General features: G+C 33.3%; 1 protein-coding gene across 4 annotated transcripts in view; it reads right to left on the bottom strand.

Moving 5' to 3' along the window:
* The window catches only part of LOC114278647 (callose synthase 9), a 93,690-nt gene extending 76,894 nt beyond the window's left edge, over nt 1-16,796 (bottom strand). For 3 of the 4 annotated variants that reach the window (XR_014357487.1, XR_014357486.1, XM_082910522.1), the window contains exons 1-7: nt 16,242-16,796; nt 14,808-15,011; nt 11,103-11,200; nt 10,452-10,615; nt 4,899-5,022; nt 3,853-3,963; nt 3,647-3,772 (exon numbers count right to left, since the gene is read on the bottom strand). Coding sequence is in view for 2 of the 4 variants with exons in the window: in XM_082910522.1 (XP_082766648.1) it covers nt 3,647-3,772; nt 3,853-3,963; nt 4,899-5,022; nt 10,452-10,615; nt 11,103-11,200; nt 14,808-15,009 (825 nt within the window). In the remaining 2 variants the exon portion in view is untranslated. Of the gene's footprint in view, nt 1-3,646; nt 3,773-3,852; nt 3,964-4,898; nt 5,023-10,451; nt 10,616-11,102; nt 11,201-14,807; nt 15,063-16,241 lie in introns of all 4 variants that reach the window. The other variant, XM_082910523.1, reaches the window with a different exon arrangement.
* Nucleotides 16,797-23,741: the final 6,945 nt, after the last annotated feature.

The following is a 23,741-nucleotide window of genomic DNA, read 5'->3' as shown; positions in this document are numbered from 1 at the left end:
AGTAAAAATTATCAAAAAAACATTTGTAGACGAACCAACTCGTGCATGTACCCTACTTTTTTTTGGTTTTGACATATTAGCATACCTATAATGTACCTGCACCTGCACAAGCACCCATGCTTCCTAGCTAGTGACTCAAGTTCATTGGCAACCTTAATAGCCACCACCTTTGGATATGAACTTCTAGATCTAGTAAAAAACTAAATTCAAACCACATAACTACGAAAAATACATTCATAAGAAAATTAAAGCCATCAAAAACGCAAACGATATTTTTCAAAAAAAAGTTAAGTATAATATATGAATGTACACTCAAGGTTTGTTAAGGAAGTACCTTTTTGATTTTTTGGCTAAAATATGAGCTGAAAAATTGAAGTGATTGGGAAGGATTTTTTGGCTTTTTACAGAAAGGCGTGCAAAAAAGTAAAGAGAATAGAAAGGAATAACTTTTATAGTGGTTGTTTGACCTTTTTAGTGACTTTTTAGCATTTTAGCCTCTTCCAAAGCACCCCCACAAGCTTTGATGTGGAAAATATTATAATAAACAAGAAGCACTCAAGGACTATAAAGCATGGACACGCACACGAGACACGAGGATTTCAAAAAAAATGGGGACACGGCAAATTAATATTATTTTATTATATATATTTGCTATATAGACTAATATTATGTTACCAAAAAATCAAAATTAATAAAAACTAGCATTAATTCAATATATATATAAAGACCACTACATTTGAACAAATCAATAGATTATCCATATTTGAACACGTGTCCCCTGTGTGTCCCTTGCAAAAAAAAAATAATAATAATAATAATAAAAATTAAAGGGACACTCCATTTGGCAAGTCCCCGGCGTGTCCCCTTCAAAAAAAAAATAATAAAATTAAAGGGACATGCCATTTGGCATGTCCCATACATGTCCCCATGTCCGACACCGCTACAACGCCTATTTTGAAGTGTATGTGCTTCATAGCTCAAGGATATCTAGATAAAAGGTCACATTCATTTTTCATAATTTTTTCCCTTATATTTGAATAAGGATTTCAAATTTTCAAAGATGTTCAAAGGTTGCAAAATATATTTTCTATCAAGTACTTTTTCCTGGTATCAGATAACATAAGTTAATAGAGACCTACCATGCTAGATGATGGATTAGTCTCTCAAGCATACCAACTCTATACCATCAAAGCACATATTTTAGACCTTTAACAAAAATGGGAATTAGAAGCGGCAATCAAAATATAAGGTAAGGGAACTTTCAAAGATTTACATTAATTTAAACATTAGATAAAGCCTACACATATACCTAATATGTCAGAAAATAGAATAGTCTTCAAGATTACCCCTAGACAATCCAACCGATTATTAGTTACGATAGTATTGAGGATCTATTGACCCTTCCAATTTTAGATGAAACAACTTTAACTAAAACTAAGTACCAGATCCTCACCCAACTAATCAATAATATTATATTAGAATTTCTACAACAATCTTAAGAGCAAAAAAGTTGCAACTATGTTCTTCCTTTAAATTTCTTTCCCTTTAGAACTTCCCAACAAGAGCCATATAGCACCTGCTTTCACATAAAACCAAACAACTCGTAAACATTTCATATAAAATCCAGTTGCTAGCTCGCTTCCATTCAGCTCAAATATACTTTGGTATTTCACTTTCCCAAACAGGCAACAATAAGCCTTTGTAACCCTTTAAGATGATAAACAAATTAAGAAAACATTCTTAATTCAGTTTGCAAGGAAGATGTTCATGTTGACTCATGGAATTATCACCATCCAACCTTTTAACCTCCCCTCCCTTCAGCCATCATTGTCATTCCATAACAATCAGCTCATTAAAAACTTTCACTTTAGTATGTGTGGATGAGGGGTGTGGTTAGAGGTAGTCGGTCGTTGACCTCAGGGAAAATGGCGGGCACTTCAATGGCCTAAGATCACCAGAGGTGGAGAGAAGGAAGCCAAGGCAAGCTTGGAGAGGGAGAGGTTAGCAGTGATGGACCTTGAACATTAGTGTTTAAGTGTGTATTCAAGTGTGAGTATGAGTGTCCAAGTGTAAGACTGGTGTGTTGTGAATCTGTATGAGTTATGGAGTTGTGTTGTGGTGAAATGAGTTTTGCCTGGTGCATATATGATACACTGGCCCCGTTTGGTAGAGCTGTGGGAAAGTGATTATAACTTATAACCTGACAGCTTATAGCTTATAGCTGTGAACATAAGCTGATTTTTGACTTATAAATTAAGCTTCTCCTCTCCCACTCAAAGAATAAGTTGATTTTTGACTTACAAAAAGCTATAAGTTGTGTTGTTAAGCTGAACCAAACACATCAAAATAGCTTAAATTAAGCTAAAAACTGAAATAAGCTGGAAATAAGCACTACCAAACAGGGCCGCTATATAGGCCCCCGGAGTATTGGAGCCCTAGCAACTTATTGGACAGGTGGCTCGTTCTCCCTAACTCTACCAGAAGTGATATAAGCCCTACTGCCGTCTGTGGTTTGATGGCAGGCGAGAGAGCAACATATCATATATGCATCAGGTGGTGTGAGTGTAAGGTCGTTGTTGCCTCTTCTCCAAGCTTGGTCAAGATGGAATTGTCTTAGAAAGAAGACTAACCATCTTGACAATCCCGTGACCTCAGCCGCCAGTCCAATATACTCTGATGATCCCGAGCGGTGATACTTAAGTCATGCTCCCAACCCAGGCAACCAAGTAGGTGAATGGGTCAGGGGCCCATCTCAATGTCTAGGAGAGAGCATGGGCTTTGTGGGAGCCATGGCGTTGCCTGTTGTAGGGCTCTTCATACTTGGGTTTGTGTGTATGCTCCCGCGCAGGCTAAGCATATAGTCTTGGTTTTGCATGATGAATTGGAGGTCTACCATGCAGGCGGGTATTGGTGACATGGCGCCCGTAGGGCTTGCCATGTATCAGACATGTGATATGCCCGAGCGGTGCCTTATCGGTCAGCTACACAGGAGGGGCTTTGGTGGTATGGCACCCGTAGGGCTTGCCACGTATTAGGCTTGATACAAGTACCCACAATATGCTAGACAATCATTACCCCAGAGATCAAAATCATGATCCTCGGAAAAGAGCACATAACTGTTTGCTAATTCTTTCAAGTCCTTTTTTTATTTTTTGGCCAGCAATAGAATTTTATTAGAGAAAAGGGCACAGAAATACAAAGGATTACAAGGAAGACAAAAATCCCACAAATGACGACGTCAAAAATAAGCCGATCACGATTATGAGAGGCACTAACTACACCCTGAAAATTGTTTATGTATGAAAACTTTCATACAATGGATACGAAGAAAAACTTAAAAAGCAAAAATTTTAAGGCGGAAGAGAAGGCATTTTGCAATTTCCCAAAAACAAAACAAGCAAAGGCATACATAAGACATCTTTAGAGGATGCTTAACCACTACAGAACATTTCACAGTCAAAGGGGAAAAAGAAAAAAGAAAAAAAGGCTAGACAGAAAGGCCAGCCTTTGGAAATTAGCAAGCCATTTCAGATTTTGAAATTTCAATAACCCAGATACCAGATAAAAAATTTGAGTGTCCGAAAATTTCAACATAAAACCAGATAACAAAACAATTTCAAATACCAAACAAGTATGAAATACGAACCTGAAATCCAAAAACATACTGCAGGAAATCAAGCATATCAGCACTCCTTGTAGCAGGTACAGGAAAATTCCCCGGCAATTTGGGTAGGCCTCTAAAGTACTTTAAGGCTGAAACTGAAGCTCGGACCTGAAGATAAATTCCAATGGAAAGGATTACCACTAACAATAAAACAAGAATTTGAAATGAGAAGAACAAAATCAACTCACCTCAGGCAAAGACACAACAGCATTTGTTATAGTAGGGGCATCCAATGGAATAATGTTATAAGCAATTAGATCTTCTGTCATAGCTGCATCTGATTCCATTACCCGTTTCAGCTAAATAAGAAGAAGAAGAATATATTAGTATTTAGTAGTTCTATTTCATACCATAAAAGTTAATATTTTCATTACCTAGGTTCAATTATTAAAAAGGATAGAGGTTGAAGATGATGTGATCTATAGAATCAAAGTAGGTTGGCTCAAGTTGAAAAGTGCATCTGACATACTACGTGATAGTCTAGTACCAACAAAATTGAAATGAAAACTTTATAGAACTAAGAAATTACATGTTCATAAAATAAGAGTAGTTGAGATAAGCTTGTTTAGATGAATGTGCGGTAAGACTAGGAAACACAAAACTAGAAATGGTAGGAGTAGCATCAGTTGAAGATAAGTTGAGAAAGAAGTTGGTTTGGTCATGCGCGGCAAAAACTTGAAGATGCAGAGTAAGGAAAAGTGATATGATCACTATAAATGAAAATGTTAAAGCGAAGGGAAAACCTAAACTCATGCGAGATATAGTAAGAAAATATATGAGTTTATTTAATTTAATTGAACATATAGCCATTAGCATAAAAGAATGGTGAAAAAGGATTCATATGGCCAAACCCACTTGATTGGGATTCAAGTGTTAGTTTGATTTGGTATTATAAAACATTTGTTTCACTATCCGCACAATATAATATTTTAACCTACATAAGGTCGTATCAACAACACCAACACCAACACCAACACCATGACGTGAACTTCAACTAAAAACATGCTCAAAGGTTCATGCTTCACAACTTTCATTTCAGTGTAGGATTCATTATTTTTATTGAGCTTGAACGGTTTATAATCTCTTGAGTTCAAAAAAACAGGGGGAAAATGAAAGCTTCAATTTGATTACCAAATAATGTTGTCAGTGTGTGGATAACTGCTTAATTTAAGCAAATAATTCTAGTAGAGTACAATATATATATATATATATATATGAGAATTAGAGATCATACCTCTTCAGAAATTAATCTTTCTGCATCTTCGGGAGAAACCTCCTTAGTCAGCTCTTCCAGTACTGTCCCTAAAACTTTTAGAGTTGCAAAAACTCTTTTCCTTTTCACAGTTTTACGCTCCAATCTAATTGGACAAAACATTAGACGTCAACTAAGCAAAATAACCAATCCTGGAGTGCACAAAATCCTATCCACACAAGTGATATGAAAATTTTATAAAGTTTACTTCTCAAGAATCCAAAAATGTGTCTGAATCTCCCGTTCAATTTTTGTGTACAATTAGAACATCTCTATTTATTCCCCCCCCCCCCCCCCTTTTTCATAAATTATAAGAACTTAAGAAAAAAGATAAAAAAAAAAAAATGTTCTATGAGAAATAAGCATAGCAGAACAAACAAGCCTACTGTTTTGCAGCACAAGGCTAGAAAATAGAGGATCACTTGCTTACAAATGTCCTAGGACAAGACAACATAAAATTGTATGTACAAGTGCACCACAATGAAGTAACACCTATGACACAACTCCTACCTCCAAATTGCCTTTCAAGACGAAGTAGCACTTTCCAAAAGGTGCCCCCTCTACCCCAAGGCATACAGAACTAACTTCCTTCAAGGCTTAAAATTTCATATGAATGGATTGGTGGGGGGGGGGCCCAAGATGGAGCAAGCAATACAATAATGCAACCGGCAAGATCAATTGATGACAGGTCCAGCCTTCACATAGATGCTATTGATTCATTTTCCTTTTATCCCTCAATAACAAATGCATATCCTATTAAGTTAAATCTTGCAGAGGAAAATCGTATACTCAATTTTATCGCCATCTTTGCAAAGTAATACCCTAAAACCTCTGAACAAGTCCCTCATTGAGAAATATCTTTAGCACAATTTATTGTACACTAGAAATACAAATATACGAGATGAGCAATAGGCGATTTATTTTTGAGTTGTCCTATGACTATGGCTTTATAGAATAAGTTGCTTCAGCAGGTGGAAATGGACTGGGTGGCTCTGGATCTTGACTTTAAATGTTCTTGATTGTCTAAGGGCTTTGGATTTAATGTACTTTGGAGATGTGTATGTTGTGTTTTGCTTTGGATTCTATTTTTTGGTTTGGGTTTTTTGGTTGGAAAGGAACGCAAGGATTTTTTGAAGGCAAGTGTGAAGATTTTGGAAGGATATGAGACAAAATTGTTAGTTTGTCTTCTTTTTGGGCTTTGGTTTCCCCATCATTTAACAGTATTCCTAGGTTTCTAGTTTCGAGAGATTGGCATGCTATATGTGACATGCATTTTTTTTTTTTTTTTTTTTTTTGTACTTCTTCTCCTCCCTTTGCTTTTAATAAATTTTCTACTTCATCAAAATAATGGCCCAAAAATACAAAAATAAAAACAAAAACCAAAATACTTAGGTAGCGTTTGGTAACATTCCCAGATTCATGTTTTCTCTTTTTATTGACAACGAACAAATTTTATCAATAAATAAATACCAAACCAAACTAAGTCTTGTATCCCAAATTGGGGCCAGCCACATGAATCTTTTTCTCGATTCCGCTCTGTCAATGACTATATATGCTCAATTAAATTAAGTAAATTCATATCATTTTTAACTACCACATCCCATGTCATCAATTTAGGTCTTCCCCCTCTTAACATTATTATTTATGGTGATCATATCACCTCTCTAACCGTTGCACCTACAAGTCTTCAATGTACATGACCAATCCATCTTAACTTGTTCTTTCTCAACTTATCTTCAATTGATGCTACTCCTACCATTTTACGAATATATTCATTTCAAATTTTGAAATGTTACTAATAAATAAAGAGGGGGGGGGGGGGGGAGGGGAAGAAAATACAAAAAGAAGCAAATAAAAAAAAAAACTACATATCACACACCACCTTCTAAATCCTTAGTAATCAAGAAGAAAGAAACCCCTTAAAAGGGGAAGAAACTGAAACCCAAAAGAAAGATGCATGACAAATCCTATCCCATATCCCATCCCCTCTAAGTCCTCAAATTTGTCTTCAAAAAAGCGAGCATTCATTTCCAACCAAGTCTCCCAAAATATCGCAAAAGTGACAATCCTAAAGAACTTGAACTTTCTCATACATACCGGGACCCTTATAATCAATCAAAACCATATGTAACCAGAGGGAGGAGCCCCCACTCCACATCCACCAAATGAAACAATTTACACCATAATGATAAAACTACAAGACAACATAAAAAAAGATAGTTAATACTTTCTTCATTCCTTCTACATAGATACAACATTGTGGAAGCAAAGATTAATTGTGTTTCCTTCTTTGAAACAACTCATTGGTACTAATCTTGTTATGAGTGAAGGAACAAAAAAAAACCGTTACTTTTGCAGCACACAAGTATTTTGAATAACTTAAAGAGTGGAAAGAAAAGAGGAACATTAGGATTATTAATTATCTCATGGAAAAATTATTTGCAAGAGCACACTCTCGAGGAATGAAAGGACCACACACATTGATCCAAACAAACCCATCTCGAAGAAACGTCATGAACAATAGCTAGCAAAAATGTCAATTCACTAGACTCCCTATCATTTAGATATCTAAAACCTTTTGGTCCCAAGAAATGTGGGCTTAATGGGAACAAGAAATAGAAGCAAGCAACAAAGGCATTATGACACGAGCAATACAAACACGGAAACAAATGATAAAAAAAAAAATTTTAAAAAAAAAAACCTCCTATCCAAGCATCCTTACAAAAATGAATGTACTCCCCATTCTCATCCATAAAACAAATGAACTGTGAAAAATGATCGAGTCCCACAGAAGTGCACTTCCATGGAGATCTGGAATTTCCTGTAACCACCTCATGTGAATCCCAACCATTGGATCCCATACTTGATCTTAGTCACCACATGCCATAAAGCATTACTCTCAATAAAGAATCACCTAAACCATTCACCTAACAATGCCTTTTTTTTAGTAATAACATTTTCAATGGAAAGACACCTTTTTGCATTTTAGAAGCAACATCGTACCCCTTTTGCCCTCGTCAACTCCCTCATCAATTTTTGTAATTCAATTAGCATATTCACTAGAATCTTAAACAAGTATAAACTAAATAAATTGAAACAATGGCCCAAACTCATTGAACCAAAGTATACCTATCTGCCCTAAAAATCAAATCCCTCTTCCAACCCTCCAACCTTTTTTGAATTTTTGCATGACCAAACTCCAAGAATCAACACTCCTAGGATTAACTCTTAAAGGTAACCTAAAAACTTGGTTGGCAAAAACTCCACGGGAACTAACAAACTAACAACCCTATTTGACGTATCCATCGGAAAAATAATAGCCACAATGGCACCTTCATTCTTGTTCACCCTGTCCAAAAACCACCTCAGAAATGTTCAATATGAACAACAAATTAACCATTCTATCTCTTCACCTGAATAGAAACGGGTGGTGTTATTTGCAAACTATAAGTGAGATACAAAATATTACCCCTCCCAACCAAAAAGGCATCCACCAATCCTAAGGCCTTAGCTCTATCAAACATTCTCGCCAAAACATCCACCACTATACTGAGTAATGGAGATAAAGGGTGCACTTATCTAAGTGCCCTAGTCCAATAGGCCTTGAATTGAAAGTAAAGCATGCCTTCCCATTAACAACAACAAATAAATTACAAATAGACAAACAACCATGACTCCACTTTATCAATTTATCCCCAAAACCTTTTTTCGTACACGCATATGTTTCGAACATATATAAAAACAAAAACAAGAAAGCATTCTTGGTGAGTTCCCGAAGGGGTGGGTAACGGTAAAGATGGTAGCCAACAGGTCGAGGGTTGGCCAAAGGTGGTGGTGGCCGAGCTCAAATGCAGTGGTTGGTGAGTGGAGGTGGTGAGGAGGGAAGGCGAAATGAAAACTTGTTTCAAAAACAAGTGAAACACCTATTTGATTCCCAAACATTGAAATTTTTGAAATTTGTGTCCAATTTTTAGAGAATAAAATAGTTCCCAAATTTTTGTTTCAAGTTTTAAATTATTTTAAAACAAACACAAAAAAGTAACCAAACAAGAAAAGCCCTTCTCCACAATCCCTAATTACCATATTCTCCTCCTTCAATTCTCCAACTAAAAGCTAAGTAAACCAACACAATATATTGCATGATCTACAGAAATAGGAACCCAATAGGAGAAATGCCAAGTATTGAATGGGAAGTCTTCCTTTAGAGGATATAAAAACATATTTATCAAAATCCATATTGACTAAAATGAATTTTTCCAAGATTCAAAAGCAATGAACCAATTAAGATGATAGAAGCAAATAATTATACCTAGCCCAACCATTATACAATACTTAGTGGTTGTTTGGCATGTGCTAATTTAGGTCACAATCATCTTATTTAAGTCACTTCACCTCTCTACCACATCATTTCAAACCCAACCCATTCAAAAAGTATACTAATCTAGCACTTCCTAAACAACCCCTTAATTAGTGTCTCCACTCTTCTATGTGAGAGCTTCAACATTCCCCTCATAATAATCCAAGCTTTAGTATTTTCATATAAATGAGAAGAAACTCAATGGAAAGCACGAAAAACCATAGTGGTGCTATAAACATGGCTTAGGTTTCCATTATGATTCCAAAATGATCACAAAATTCTATTTTCCACCAGTCCCGTTGAGCCTCTAAAAATAACAAATTATCCATGAAGGAAAAGAAAACCTACCTTTTGCATCAAATATTTTCTGTTTATACAAGCCCCTTTGGCGTCAAATCTCTAATAGCAATTATCAAAAGAGAAGTATTGTTGCAAAATTGATTAAAAGTTTATATTTTTTAACTTTCAAAAAAATTGAAGTACAAACAAATTTAAATTAATTATCTACAATAGTTTCATTGAATATCTGGCAAAAGAGATCATGGATGCAAAATCCTTTTGTAAGCATTTAGCCACTTTGGTCACCATATGTTATATACAAAATATTGTCCTAACTCAAAAAGCTCCATGTATAACATAATTACATCATTGGAGTGGGGGAAAGGAAGGGGGGAAAAGAGCAACAAACATAATTTCTAGAAATGTGCCATAAATAATATTATAGAAGTGCAAATTGAAACATAAATGCTAAAAAAGAACAAACACAAGAAAGTGAACCCACCTATTTATATGCATGTTTTGTAAGTTGCCCTCAAAGAAGGAAAACATAATAAAATAGCCTAAACAAGACAAGTTAACTTAATAAATTATCCTTCCACATGTCTTCCATAGTTAATACGCCTTACTAGTTACCATCCAAAGTAAGAATTATTCATAGGCTGGAAGCACCAAACGTGTATTCAACAGGACGCAGACAGCTAAAGAAAAGATAAGGAATCAAAATGTGAATACTTGAAAAGAAAAGAAAACTATAGAGCTTCAAAAGAAAGAGAGAGAACACACACAACAAACATAAGAAAGGATGATAAAAGAGGAAACTATAAAAACACATTGGAATGGAAATGAATAATTTAAAATACAGATAAACATTATAAAGATTTTCATGTTCAGAAACATACTCTCCAAGGTTGCCACTGAAAGCACCCGACTCCCTCAACTGCATTTCCTCTTCCCGTAACTTGTCTACATTATGCTTCTCCCTATAATGCTTATAAAACTCCTGTAAGCGAGCAATGTCCTGGCTTCTGTCTATGGTTCCACCCTCTCTCTTTGCAAGCTTTTGCTGGAAGATTTGTCGTGAATACATCCAAACTATGTTATATACAAACAGATATCTCGAAGAAAAGTAGAATCGCAATTCACACCAATAAAGCCAAAGGAGTAGTTTACATTAATTATAAAAGTAAATATTAACATAACAAAATTTAAGTGCACTAGACATCTGAAATGATTGACGTCCAAACTACAATATTCAAAAAAAATAGTGCCACACTACAAGACTCTCATACCACGTGCTAAATGTCAATGCATACCAAAAATGAGAAAAATCTGAAGTCTCCAAACCGAAATTCACATATTTGCACCAGCACCTTTGTAAACAAATGACTCAGGCACCAATTGTCGATGTTTGTAAGAGTGTTATAGATCACATATCTTGTAAGACATACACAGAAATGCACATGCCAGTATGCTGCTCTCGTTTGTTGTCACGTGATGCAAATATTAAGAGCACAAGACATATTCAATCATCTCAGCAAGTTAAGAGTTACCTTTATAACAGACATCAAACCAGTCTTGAACTGTAAAACACCCCTTCCCTCGCTATTAGGATCCAAATTTTGAGACAAGGAATAAGCATGCTCACATACTGCAGTGAAGCAACAAAAGGGTAACAAATTCAGATAAGCTGAAACGCTTCCATCAAAAACAGCAAAGATATTGAAGAATAAATGCCCCAACAAGTAGCATAGACATAATGCAGTTCATATGGCCACTCAATGTTTCAGCTTTGGATTTTAAATTATGTCTTCTTTGACAGTTACTGCTTGCGTCAACTAGATCACTATATCAGGTACCAATTGACATAATCACAATAGAAACAAATTCTGCTCGACTGAAATGAACGTGGTCTTATATTTTGTCCAACATTCACAAAATGCCTTATTAAACATAACTTCTATTAACGATTATAAGCGTAAGTAGCCAATACTTGATGTTAACATATAACTTTCCATTTGACTTCAAGAATTCATACCACATATAAAGTAGACAAGACTTAACAGAAATCCACAGTATTGTATTTTAGTTCATTCTTGGTGTCTTGAGCACTTCTAGATCAGTTGAAGCAAACAAAAAAAGGTCGGGGATTAGGGGAGGCAGGTGGAGGTCAGCATGCCTTCCAGGGGTGAGAGGACAACCAAAATAGATTTAGCTTGGCAATTTGGAAAATTCCTTGGACAAAGGGAGATGTCAATGATTAAAGATGGGGTTTGATATTTATAGGCGGCAACAAATGAGTAGTGACCAACAAAGCCCTATCAGGTCAGGGTAGAGAGGGTGAGGAGTGAACAATGGGAATTGGCATGAACTATTAGTCGAGCAATCTTGGTGCAACAAAAATTGTTTGGTTAAACAAGATATTTACTTATTTTAAAAAGAAAAAGGCATGTTCACTTTGGATGCCTTTCAGAAACCCAAAAGAATGCCTATTGTGCCAAATACCACACGAGTATTTTTTGGTCTAACGGAATTCGGAGTTAGTTGTTTCCTGTTGGCTACTTTCATTCATGTTTTCTTATGTTTTAAGAGCGAATGGATTGTAATTTTGGTCCACGAGTTGTAATACCAATCAAATTATGTTTATACGTAATCAATGTTAGGTTTAGAATATCCAATTAATCAAAATACTTACCATCCAATTTATGAGTCAATTTTTGTCCTAACAAATTTAGAAGAAAAATCCATATGTTCTAATTGCAAGGGAAAGGAATGTAAGGATAGGGATGAAGGTAGGTGTGATGATTATGACACCAAAAGTAGCAATGTTGGGGTTCTTTTCCTTTGGTGGGGGGAGATGAGGGGATGGTGCATGTTGACAGGATGGGTAGCATTGAGTAGTCGCAATTTGGAAGAGTAGTGAAGACAAAGAAACCTGTTAGTGCTTTTCTTGTTTTCATGTTAGAGTTCAAGAAGCAATATAAGAAGTGAAGACGGTAAAGAGATGTAGAAAATGATACCTGAAACTGAAAAAGCTCCTTTTGTGAAGTTGATGAAGCATTTGTAGTTCGGTGTGGATTTTTTCTTTTCTTTTCTTTTTTCTTTTGGTATTAGGGCTACAGAGCATAGACACTCGAAAATGGGTGTCGTGTCTATGCCCATGACCATCTTTGTGCGTGTCCAACACAAATCGAACACCAAAATGTCGCAAACACACATCTCCATGTGTTGGACATGCCACGCCGTGTGTCAATTTTTAATTATTATTTCTTTGCAGGACACGTTGGAGACACACCTCAGAACACCTTTGTAGGTTTTTTAATAAATGTATAAAGCTGATTTGGGGTCAAAGAAAGAAACTATGTAGTTGTTTGGGATATGTTATATAAGTGCACTTTTTGACTTTTTGGTTAAAAAAATAGAGAAAAAAAAAGATGCATGTTTAGGATAACTTTTTAACTTTTTACGAAAAGATGTGTAATAAAATATTGTAGTAAAATTAAAATGACCATTTATCCTTTTGACTTTTTGACTTTTTGGGTAGTTGAATTCAAAGGGCAAAATAATAATTTTACCCTAGTGGCTTCCCTCACAAACTACCCTTGAATAGTATAGACTTTTTAGTTTTTTTTAGTAACTTTTTGACTTTTTGATTTTTCTAATTTATCCCAAACAAGGCCTATATGAAAACAAAGCGGGGAAAAGTTAAAAATAAAAAATAAAAAATAAAAAATAAAAATGAAATACAACCGCATATACATTGGGGGTGTTTGGCAAAGGCTATTTTTTGGCTTTTTGGACCAAAATTCACAAAAAGACAAAATAAGCTAAAATAACCAATAAGACAAAATGCCACATCAAACCCATAATCATTTCACTTTTTCTCTCACAGACATCACATCCAGCTACAAAAAAATCCAACTATCTTCCCAAACACAAAAATTTTAACCTACTAAAATAGACAAAAATTAAAATAGCCTACTAAAATAGCAACTTCCCAAACACCTACATTGATTCCTCTTATAAGTCCATTTCCTAAATTTATATCATATGCATAGTAAATAACAAGGGTAAATTATATTAAACCCCCTTAAACTATGACCTATTTGTACTTTGCCCCTTGAACTTCAAAACTCAACAATTAACCCCTTTAAAGTATTATCTTGTTACACTTAACACTTTCCGTTAGAATTTTGTTAGGGATTTAAACGAAATGAGATAATGTGTGAAGCACATGAACAATTACTGATTTTTTAGAACAATAATACTCGTTATTGATATTTTTATGATGATAATATTCTTATCTGATGATATCATTTGTACTTCAGAGTCGCAAAATGCTAACAAGATCACCAAATAAGGGCCTTATTGCTCTAAAAATTCAATAAATGTGTCATGTACTTAATACATGATCTGATTTTATGTTAATTCCTAACAAAAGGGCTAGCTGTAATAAGATAATATTTTGAAGGGATTAACTATTGAGTTTTGATATTCAGGGGGTAAAATGCAAGTGGGTCATAGTTGAAGGGTGTTTACCGTAATTTACCCTAAATTAAATATATAAACAATATTTTTTTTGCCATATCTCTACCATGCATGTATCCTATATTTTTCAAAATCGTTGTCCCATGTCCATATTTGTGTTTGTGTCACATGCTTCTTAATGGGTCTATTGTTTTTTTTTTTTAGCTGTTTTATTTCCCTTTCTGTTTGTTTGGTTGTATATGGGTTGTGTGATCCCTCAGCACTTTCTCAATACAATTTTCTTCGTTGTTAATCAAAAAATAATAATGTTGCTTGAGTTCTCAAATTTAATTCTAAGAGTCTGGCAGCCGAATTACCACCAACTGAAATGTTCAACATAATATAGATCTTATGCCAGAGGCAATACCTCCAAATGCACCAGCTTACTACATGAATCCCATGGAGCATGAAATGCTCAAAGACAAAGAAGATGAGTTGTTGTGACAAGGTTTATTTGTGAAACCCTCAGCCCTTGTGCACTACCTACTTTTTTAACTCCTAAAAATGATGGATCCAGTAGAACTATAAACAAGATTACAATCAAAATATCGTTTCTCTATCTCTTGCCAACACATATCACAATCAGTCACTAGATCCACGATCTTTTCAAGCACTATTTTAGACAATAAACTTCAACAGAACAAAAGCAAAAAACAAGTCCGAAAACTAGCAATACTACTTAATTGTCCACAAAGTTAATAAATAAAGAAATAATCCAGGAAAGGACATACAAATTCTAGAGACATTTGGATCATCATCTTGAATTTCATCTGCAGCTCTTAAAATTGCATCTATGTCCCTGTTTTTAGCAAGAGACGATGGAACATTTCCAGCAATGCCACTAACAGGTCGCCCATATGCATCAGTCCCTGTCCTTTCCCTCCTTAGTGCAGCACGTACCAACCGCTCCCATAATTCCTCTACCCGAGACATCTCTTATATGAAAAAGAAAACAAGATTTAAGCATGAAGTACGACACAGTTTATCTGAGCATCAGGATCAGAATAATGGGAGTGAGTGAGTATATCACAAACAACTAAAATGAAGCAAGTGTAAATCAGGAGAGGGAAAAAAAAAATTGATAGAGAAACGGAACACTTGAACCATTTGTTCTTCGATGGATGAAAAGACAAAATGACAAAAGCATTTTGATCTGAGATAACTAACTTTTTTTCTTTTTTGGGATGTGATACACTATAGCTCACAAAACAATAATTTCCACTCGAAAACATAATCAAGTACCAAAAATTGAAAGTATTAGTGGTTAGAAGTGTTTGATTACATGCTAATTAAACTATGAATTTAATCAATCAGGGTTATAGTCTTAAATCTGAGAGATCAAACTTTAACACTGAATACTAAATATGCTCAATAAAAGGTAATTTCGAATTGAAATTTTTAACCTTAATTAAGAAAGAGTATTGCTATTCATGTCCAAAAATTAGACTGACTTTCTAAACCCAATGCTGTGGCACTCTATTAACAAAATAAAGTCAACTCTCTCTCTCTCTCTCTCTCTCTCATCAACCAATCATCTTGTTTACACATCATTGGATATAGAAAATAGGCTTGTATATTATTTTCCATTAAGAAATTAGTTTTTAAGATTTTAACTTCATAAGTTCAATAACTATCAATATTTTTTCAGCACTAATTGAACATTATAGTACTTGTGCTCTCTCTCTCTCTCTCTCTCTCTCTGACGGGTTTTCTGGAGACAGAATCTTGAAACAGAATTGAGGTAGCTTTTAAGTTTGATATCTTTCAGTTGATATCCTCAGTTTTCTTGGTAACCAAACAAATCTGTATGTATCCAAACATGGGCAACCGACTTTAACAATATTTCCATAGATTGCAAACTGTTTATCAAAATTGAGTAGCCAAAACAAATCACAAAGCACACCCCATATATTAGTGCATCCAATAATTCAGCAAAACACACATATATAGATATAGATATAGATATATATGAAATTTACTTGGACTAGCAAGGAAGGACAGGAAGAGAGCAGAGTAGTGAAGTAAAAGAATAAAAGTAGGAAAAAGATGATAACATACACATGTTCAATATCAGTTAGTGTCCTACTGAAGAATAATGGAATGGTTAACAGAATTCAGCTCTAAAATGATGATCTTCAGACTGAACAATGGTAAGTTGGGCTTACCGGATGGAAGATCTGGCCAGAAGAGAGGTTTTCAGAGCGACGATGGTGAGTTGGTTACAGATCAACAGCACGTATTGTATACACAGACAGACAGATCAATGAGTGTATTGTGTAATAAACCCTAACAAGGGAAATGTATCATGTTGTTGTATATGGCTGTCGTGGTCGTGGTCGTGGTCGTGGGTATCGTCGTCGTCGTGGTGGTGGTGGTCGTCGTCGTCGTGGGTATGGTGGTGGTGGTGGTGGTGGTCGTCGTCGTCGTGGGTACTAGGGTTAAAGAAAAAGGGCGGTGTTGAATCTGGAATGAGAGAGAGAGAGAGAGAGAGAGAGAGGGCTTTGAAATGGAAAGAGAGAAAACTGGGCACAAATCTAGCGATATATGGGAATGGGATTCGACGCGACTTGAAAAAAAAAAAATGCTGGGACCCGTTTTACCGGGTATAGCCGGTACCAGACGCAGAGATGCAGCTAAACTACCCCTCTCTCTCTCTCTCTCTCTCTCTCTCTCTACTCTCTCCCCATCCTTCTGTGACGCGGAGAAGAAACTTTTCTCACTCTTCAACCCGCGATTTTTATCCCGTGTTAAATGGACTTGGCGTAGGTCGGTAACAGTTCCCGTGTTGTCACACTTGGTGAAAGTATGTTTAGCATAATTTTTTTAGTTTATTTATGCTATGTTTAGCATAAATTAATAAGATAAAATATTATATTTAAATTATAATTATTTTATTTTTTCTTTCACAAAAGTTAAAAAAACTCATTCCAAACAAGACTTTTTAATCTCATAAAGTAGTCAAAAAACCCACAGAAATTCCAAACAAGGTATAATTCGAGTCCTTTATATTTTAAGTTTCATTGAGCATACCTTTCATATAAAATATAAAATTAATTAGATAAGTATAATTTTATGACTAAGATGAATAATAACTCTAAAAAATTATTAAAATTATATTAATTGATTATTTATTATAAATATAAACGTGGTCTTGATGTGAGTTGTAAATATCTAATTAATTTTTATTTTTTCATGAATGATCTACTCAACGAACCTTATAATATAAATAATTTTGATTATTAAAATAAATTCATAATACACCCTTACAAATTTACAATACGGTGGGCATAGCACAAACCCGAGTTTGTGTTAAACACCATCTACTATCATATAATTATTACTAATTTTATGTATTAAGTTGTATTTGATAATTTGATTCAACATTTAAAATTGAATATATTAAAAAAATTATTAAGTTGATTTAATAATTATAATTAATATAATTTAAAATTTTAAGTAATTATTAAAACATAAGTTAAAATTTTTTTAAAAAAACTATAAGTGATAGAAAATCTATTTGAGGGTCGTTTGGGAATAATGAATTTTCGTTTAAATATTAATACAAAAATTTAATATATTCTCTCTATTTTTTTGCATATTTATTTTTTTAAAAAAAACAAAAAATCACTAAAAAATTAATTCTCAAAATTTGTAAATAAGTATTTTATATGTTTGCGAATAATTTTTTACTCTTTAAAATTAACTCCATATATTATATTATTTTATTTTTTTATGTTCAAACATTATTCATAAAACTTGCTCACTGAGGGTTGTCTGTATTTGATAAAACTGAAAGTTCAGTACTAAAATTAAATGATGATTTTTTTAGCGGAAGTTTTGTATAATAAAAATTTAATTGTTGAATTAAAACAATTTGTTTAATATGTACAATATCAAATTTGTAACTTATTATTTTTAAATTATATATTGTGATGGTGAGTTGGTGGTAGTAGAGGCCGCGGTGGTGTTAACTATAAGCCAATGGTAATGATAGTGAAAGTAGACGAATAGTGGTTGTAGTGATGGTGAAAAGTTAATGTCGTAAAAAATGGTGGCTACAATGGTATAATGATGTCATTCCAAAAAAAAACAATGGTATTATGATGCCGTTCAAAAAAAAAACAGTGGTATAATGATATTGGTTATTGTGCTAATGAAATAATTGTGGTGGTTATGACAACAATGACAATAATTGTGAATATAAAAAGTTGTAGTAGTTGTGATAATAATGGCAATGGCGACTATGATGGTGATGTGGTGATAATAGTGAAATAATGGTGGTGTTTATGACAATAATGACAATGGTAATGAAAATGGTAGCAGTAATAGTGGTGTTAGCAGTGGCATAATGGTGATGGGAATGGTGGTCGTGGTGACAGCAGCGGCGGCAGTGACCGCTGTAGCAGTGGTGGTGGTAATGATGACAATAGTAGTGAGTTTATAATAGTGTATGTTAACACTTATGTTTAATGTTTATAAATTCAGTCATAATTAAATAAATTTCAAATCAATTAAAATGTTATTAACTGCACTTAAATTTTTAAGCGACATCAATTATGGTTATCAAATAGATTTTATTGAATATCACTTAATAATTTAGTTTTAAGTATTGAATTAGATTATCAAACACCACATAAGTCAGTAACTAGTTTAACTAACCATGTGGGTGTTTGGAAAGTGGCTATTTTAGAGGTTTTTTGGCTATTTTAGTAGGCTATTTTAATTTTTGTGTTTGGGAAGTTGGATTGAATTTTTATTTGAGTTATTGTATTGAAAAACGCGTTTGAAATGATGTTAAAAGTGAAATGACAAATTTGTCCCTAGTTTCACTTTTTTCAAGATTAATCTAAAAAGGCAAAATTGTCATTTACTCATTTGGGATTAGGCTATGATTACAAATATACCTACACTGTCACAGACAGTGTAGATCTGCCGACTGCTATTTTGTTTTTTTGTTTTTTTTAATCAATGGGGTAGGCTGATTTTTTTTTTTTAGGCTAAAAGGCTATTTTTCACTTTGAGGAAAATTGCCTCTACTCATAGTTCCCAAACACTCCCCATGTTTGGTTTGATTTCTAGAGATTTGTTTTAGATTTTTTTTCTTTTAAAAAATTGAAAATTAATTTGGTAAAAGAAATAAAAAAGTTTAAAATACTTAAAATTTTTATATAATTTTATCTTTTAGAAGACCAAAAATAATTTTAAAAATATCTTTTTAATATTTATTTTTATCAAATTAGTTTTTATTTTTTGTAAAAAAAAAAAAATTCTTCTCAAAAACAAACCAAATGATCGTGATATTTTCATAGACATACATTATTATATATTAGAGATCTTTCTCCTACATTGTTTAAAAAAAAAAAAATCCTATTATCTATCTATCTATAATAGATAGATTAGAGGACTTAAATCTTAGACTTATATTAATGAAGAAGACTTTTATCACTTAATTAACATAATATATATAATAAATATTTTTTTTTATTTTTATTTATTTAAATTAAACATATTGCGCGTGCTAATTGCTGTCGAAGCAGAGATGGAAGAGATGGCTGGCCACCCTTTTTCTTATGCCATCTTGATCTTGTGTAAAGTACCTTTGACTTACACACTCAACCATTCCTTAATGGTTAAGCATGCAAGAATATTCAGCCTTGGTAAGAAATTTCTTGTCAATTTGTGCACCAATGAGTCTACAACTTTGGTGCCGTTTGGTTTAATTTTTAATTTAACATTTAGATCAAAAAGTAAAAAATATGTTTGATTTACTAATTTTTAAAATTCATTTTAAAAATATTTTTTCTCTCTCTTAACTTCCTCTCTTTTTTTTATTAAGAAATCAATTAATCATTTTTTCTTTTTTTTCTCCCCTCCCTCTTCTCTTATTCTCTCACATTTTACATATCAATCAATCAAATTTTTTCTCACATTTATCTATTCAACTACAAAAAAAAAAATTACAAATCATTCTAAAATTATTTCAAAACTCATAACCAAACATGTTTTAATTTTCAAAATTCTTTCAATTACTTATCTTCCAAAATACAACTTAAAACTCTTTTAAAAAAAACTAAACTAAAGGGAGCTTTATTTGTCTTATTATATTCCAAGACATGGCCAAAAAAAAACACCAGTATTCCCTCCCCTATACACACACCACAGGCTAGGAGAGGGAGAGAAAATAAAAGAAAAGAGGGAGTATTGTCTACACATGACTTTTGAAAGTTTTTGGCAAGGAGGTTTGAGGCTATTTTAGCCATAAAAGATAAAATAGGTTATTTTAACTACAACAAACAAAACATCACATCTAACCCATAATCATTACACTCTTCTCTCACAAAAAAAAGGCAAAAAAATCAAAAAGCCAAAAAGCTCTTCCCAAACCAAGCTTTTTAGCCCAGGCTAAAATAGTCAAAAAAACCAAAAAATAAAAAAGTCAACCCACTTCCCAAACGGAGGCTTAGGAACTATCTATCCGTACTCATCCTTAAGGCATCCATAGGAGAACCCTAAACCCCCTCACCTATTTTAAGAGGTTGATGGCTCTCTATATACTTCTAGCAGCACTCTTGAACACTTTCTTAAAATAAGAATTGCTACAATGCCTCCCTATTTGTAGGGAGTCATTGTAGCTCCCTTTATATATATATTGTTTTGCTTTGTCTAGGGACTATAGTACACGTTTATGATTTTTATTTTTTTAAAATTTATAATTAAAAATTATATTTTAATAGAATAGAGAAAATATAGAGAGTTTATTAATAAAATAGAGAAAAAAAATAAGGAGTTTGTTGAGGGAAGTAAATGAAAAAGTGATTCCTTAAATAGAGAATGGATTTTTTAATAATTTTTTAGGATAAAATTTAAGTAGGCTGGTAAGAATGCTCTTAGTAGTTATATTTAAGCTATGTTTGGCATGGGCTATTTGGGCTAAAATAGTCACAAAAAGACAAAATAGACTCAAAAGTTAATAAAATAAAATTTCACATCCAAACCATAATTATTTTATTTTTTCTCTCACAAAAGTTAAAAAAGTCAAAAAATTTATCTCAAATGAGACTTTTTAGTCCCAAGCTAAATAGCCAAAAAGCTAAAAAATCAACCCACATTCCAAACGAAGGCTTAATATTTATATGTTTTAATTTAGTTTATAAATTGAAATAATAAAAATAACCGATTGAAATATGTTAGTAAACAGGACGGGTTTCAAACATCCAATGTGGCATGACCCATGAGACACCCACGTGAATTTAAGTTTGAATTTCACAATTATCCTATTTGATAAGGATAGCTCACCATCCCATCTTATCTAGGATAAGGATGGGTGATTACCTATCTCTACTATAAGATCATATTGTATCATTATAGCATATATATCACAATTATGTGAGTGGGAAAATATATGCAATGTATACAATTTTATGTGAAAAAAAATTATAGCTCTCTCAATCTCTCTACTATTAGAGAATTAAACACAAGCCTCTGTTCTAGGACTTGGGTGGATGATACTCACATTGTAGTATCACTCAATTGTTGGGATTTCAATTGGTGACTCAGAGGCACGTGATTCACTCATCAATTCATCTTTTTGGATTCAAGATATTTAGGTATATATTGAACTCATTAACCCACTGAGTATAGATTATCCTACAAAATGAAATAGCCCATTGCATGTTCATCCATTAATTTGAAAATGGTAATACATGGCATTTTAACATCAATTTCTTCTTTACATACATCCACATGTTGTATTTGCTTCTAATTTATTTCTAGATATGCTAGATTTCATCTCTACATCTTTGAATCATCTTTGTATATGGGTAGAAACAAAGAATGATGAATTTCCTTATTTAAATAATAAATTTGCAGTATTGTTTTTTATTTTATTCAACTTGTAAAAATTTCACTAAATGAGATAAAACCTCTTTTAAAAATTTGAATCTATGGGAGCTTTATTTTATATATATTGCATGTATGAAATTTTATAAAATCATTGGAAGTTATTTTATACCCGAAATAGCCATTTTTCCCAATTGCTGCATATGACACAACAACAATAATCACTTCACACAGGTGCCATTTTCTCCACAAGATTTATTTTCTTGCAAGACCACTTGAGATATTTAAATATACGAGTTACCTTTCATTTTCCAATGATTTCACTAAAAGCTAATAAGTATTAAGAGAGAAATGACCATTTTACTAAACTACGACATGTTCTGTTATATTTTCTTGAAGAATTTTTGCTCATTTACAAAATGTTTTAATCTTTGATTTCTTCTAGAAAGATGTTCCTAACTTGTTTATCTAACAAATGGTTCTAATCTCTCCACTGTTCGCCATCGTTTGATGCCAATTCTTATTTTTGAAATCCAAACTACCCGCTCTAGAATTGTAGAATATGTTTTAAAAGTGTAAAAGCATGGAGTCTTTCATTTCCACCCTAATTTCCATACAATCACGTATCCGTACTCACTTGTTATGATTTTAAGATCAATTCAAATTATGCTTTAAGTGGTTATTCTAAATGCATGTGTGGCTTGCCCTGTTGTTAGATGTTCATCTTAGTTTTTCATTATTTGTGGAAAGTTTCCTTCCTTACTTCATTGAAATCTTGTGAACATATGAATGTGTCTAAGCGGATTGAACCGGGTGGTATGGGGTATACGCAAGACATGGCAATGAGGATATGAAAATGGTTTGTAGTGCCAAATGTTCAGGGTGTGCACTGGTGGTGGTATTGTATGAACTAGATTTCAAACCCTAACATGGCACACGAGGTCATTATGGCTCCTTAACAGATTTGGTTGTGGCATAAAGGTGGTAGTAAGGGACTCATATAGGAAGAGTATCCCTGGAAAGTCGTTCCCATTAGAACAAACCAACGATATTACAGCTTGAGTACGTAATTCGCAGTGTATACATCCTTAGTGTTTACTGGTATGTTCTAATGTACCAAGTGTTGGTATTTCTCCATAATAATAGTAGAAAAATATATAAAATAAATTAAATAGAAATGACAAAACAAATATTTTTATTATTATTATTAAAGAATGAAATACAGAATAAACTATAGAACTAAAAATATGGGAATGAAATATATTATAAGATCGATTCACATGGACACACAAAATAACATACAAGAAATAGTTTAAATTTAAAACTTTGAAGAATAAAATATAAGGGATGCAAACCGAAGCCTGTGTAACTACAACTTCCTTAAAATAGATTCGTCGTCTCCTCGACAAGTGTTGGAGGTACGCTAGCGTCCATCTTCCAAGATACGATTGTTGAAACTAGCTAAAGCAAAAGCACCAGCACCTTCTGAATAGCTTTGGTGAACTTGACAATGACATCACTCTTTCGCTCTTACAAGAATCAAAGAAGGGACTAGCAAAAAGGAAATAGGAAAAATTATCTTAAATGTAAAAATCATCTCCAACTTTATCTAAAGAAAATCACAAATTTTCCATCTCAAAAACATTTCTATATCATACATCTAAGTTGGAGGGGAAACGCCCTTTTTATACTTGTAAAGAAAGGGTCTTAGCCATGAAGACTGCCATAAAACCTAACATTAATGGCCATCAACTCTAGCCATTAGGGTTAGAATTACAAAAGTGTAAAACTCCCATGTGCATAATATATATAACTAAATATGTATA

This window comes from Camellia sinensis, unplaced genomic scaffold (genome assembly GCF_055761805.1).
Source record: "Camellia sinensis isolate YWXY unplaced genomic scaffold, ASM5576180v1 Unanchor1, whole genome shotgun sequence".
Lineage (NCBI taxonomy): Eukaryota > Viridiplantae > Streptophyta > Magnoliopsida > Ericales > Theaceae > Camellia > Camellia sinensis.
This window is presented reverse-complemented; position numbering and strand designations above follow the sequence as displayed.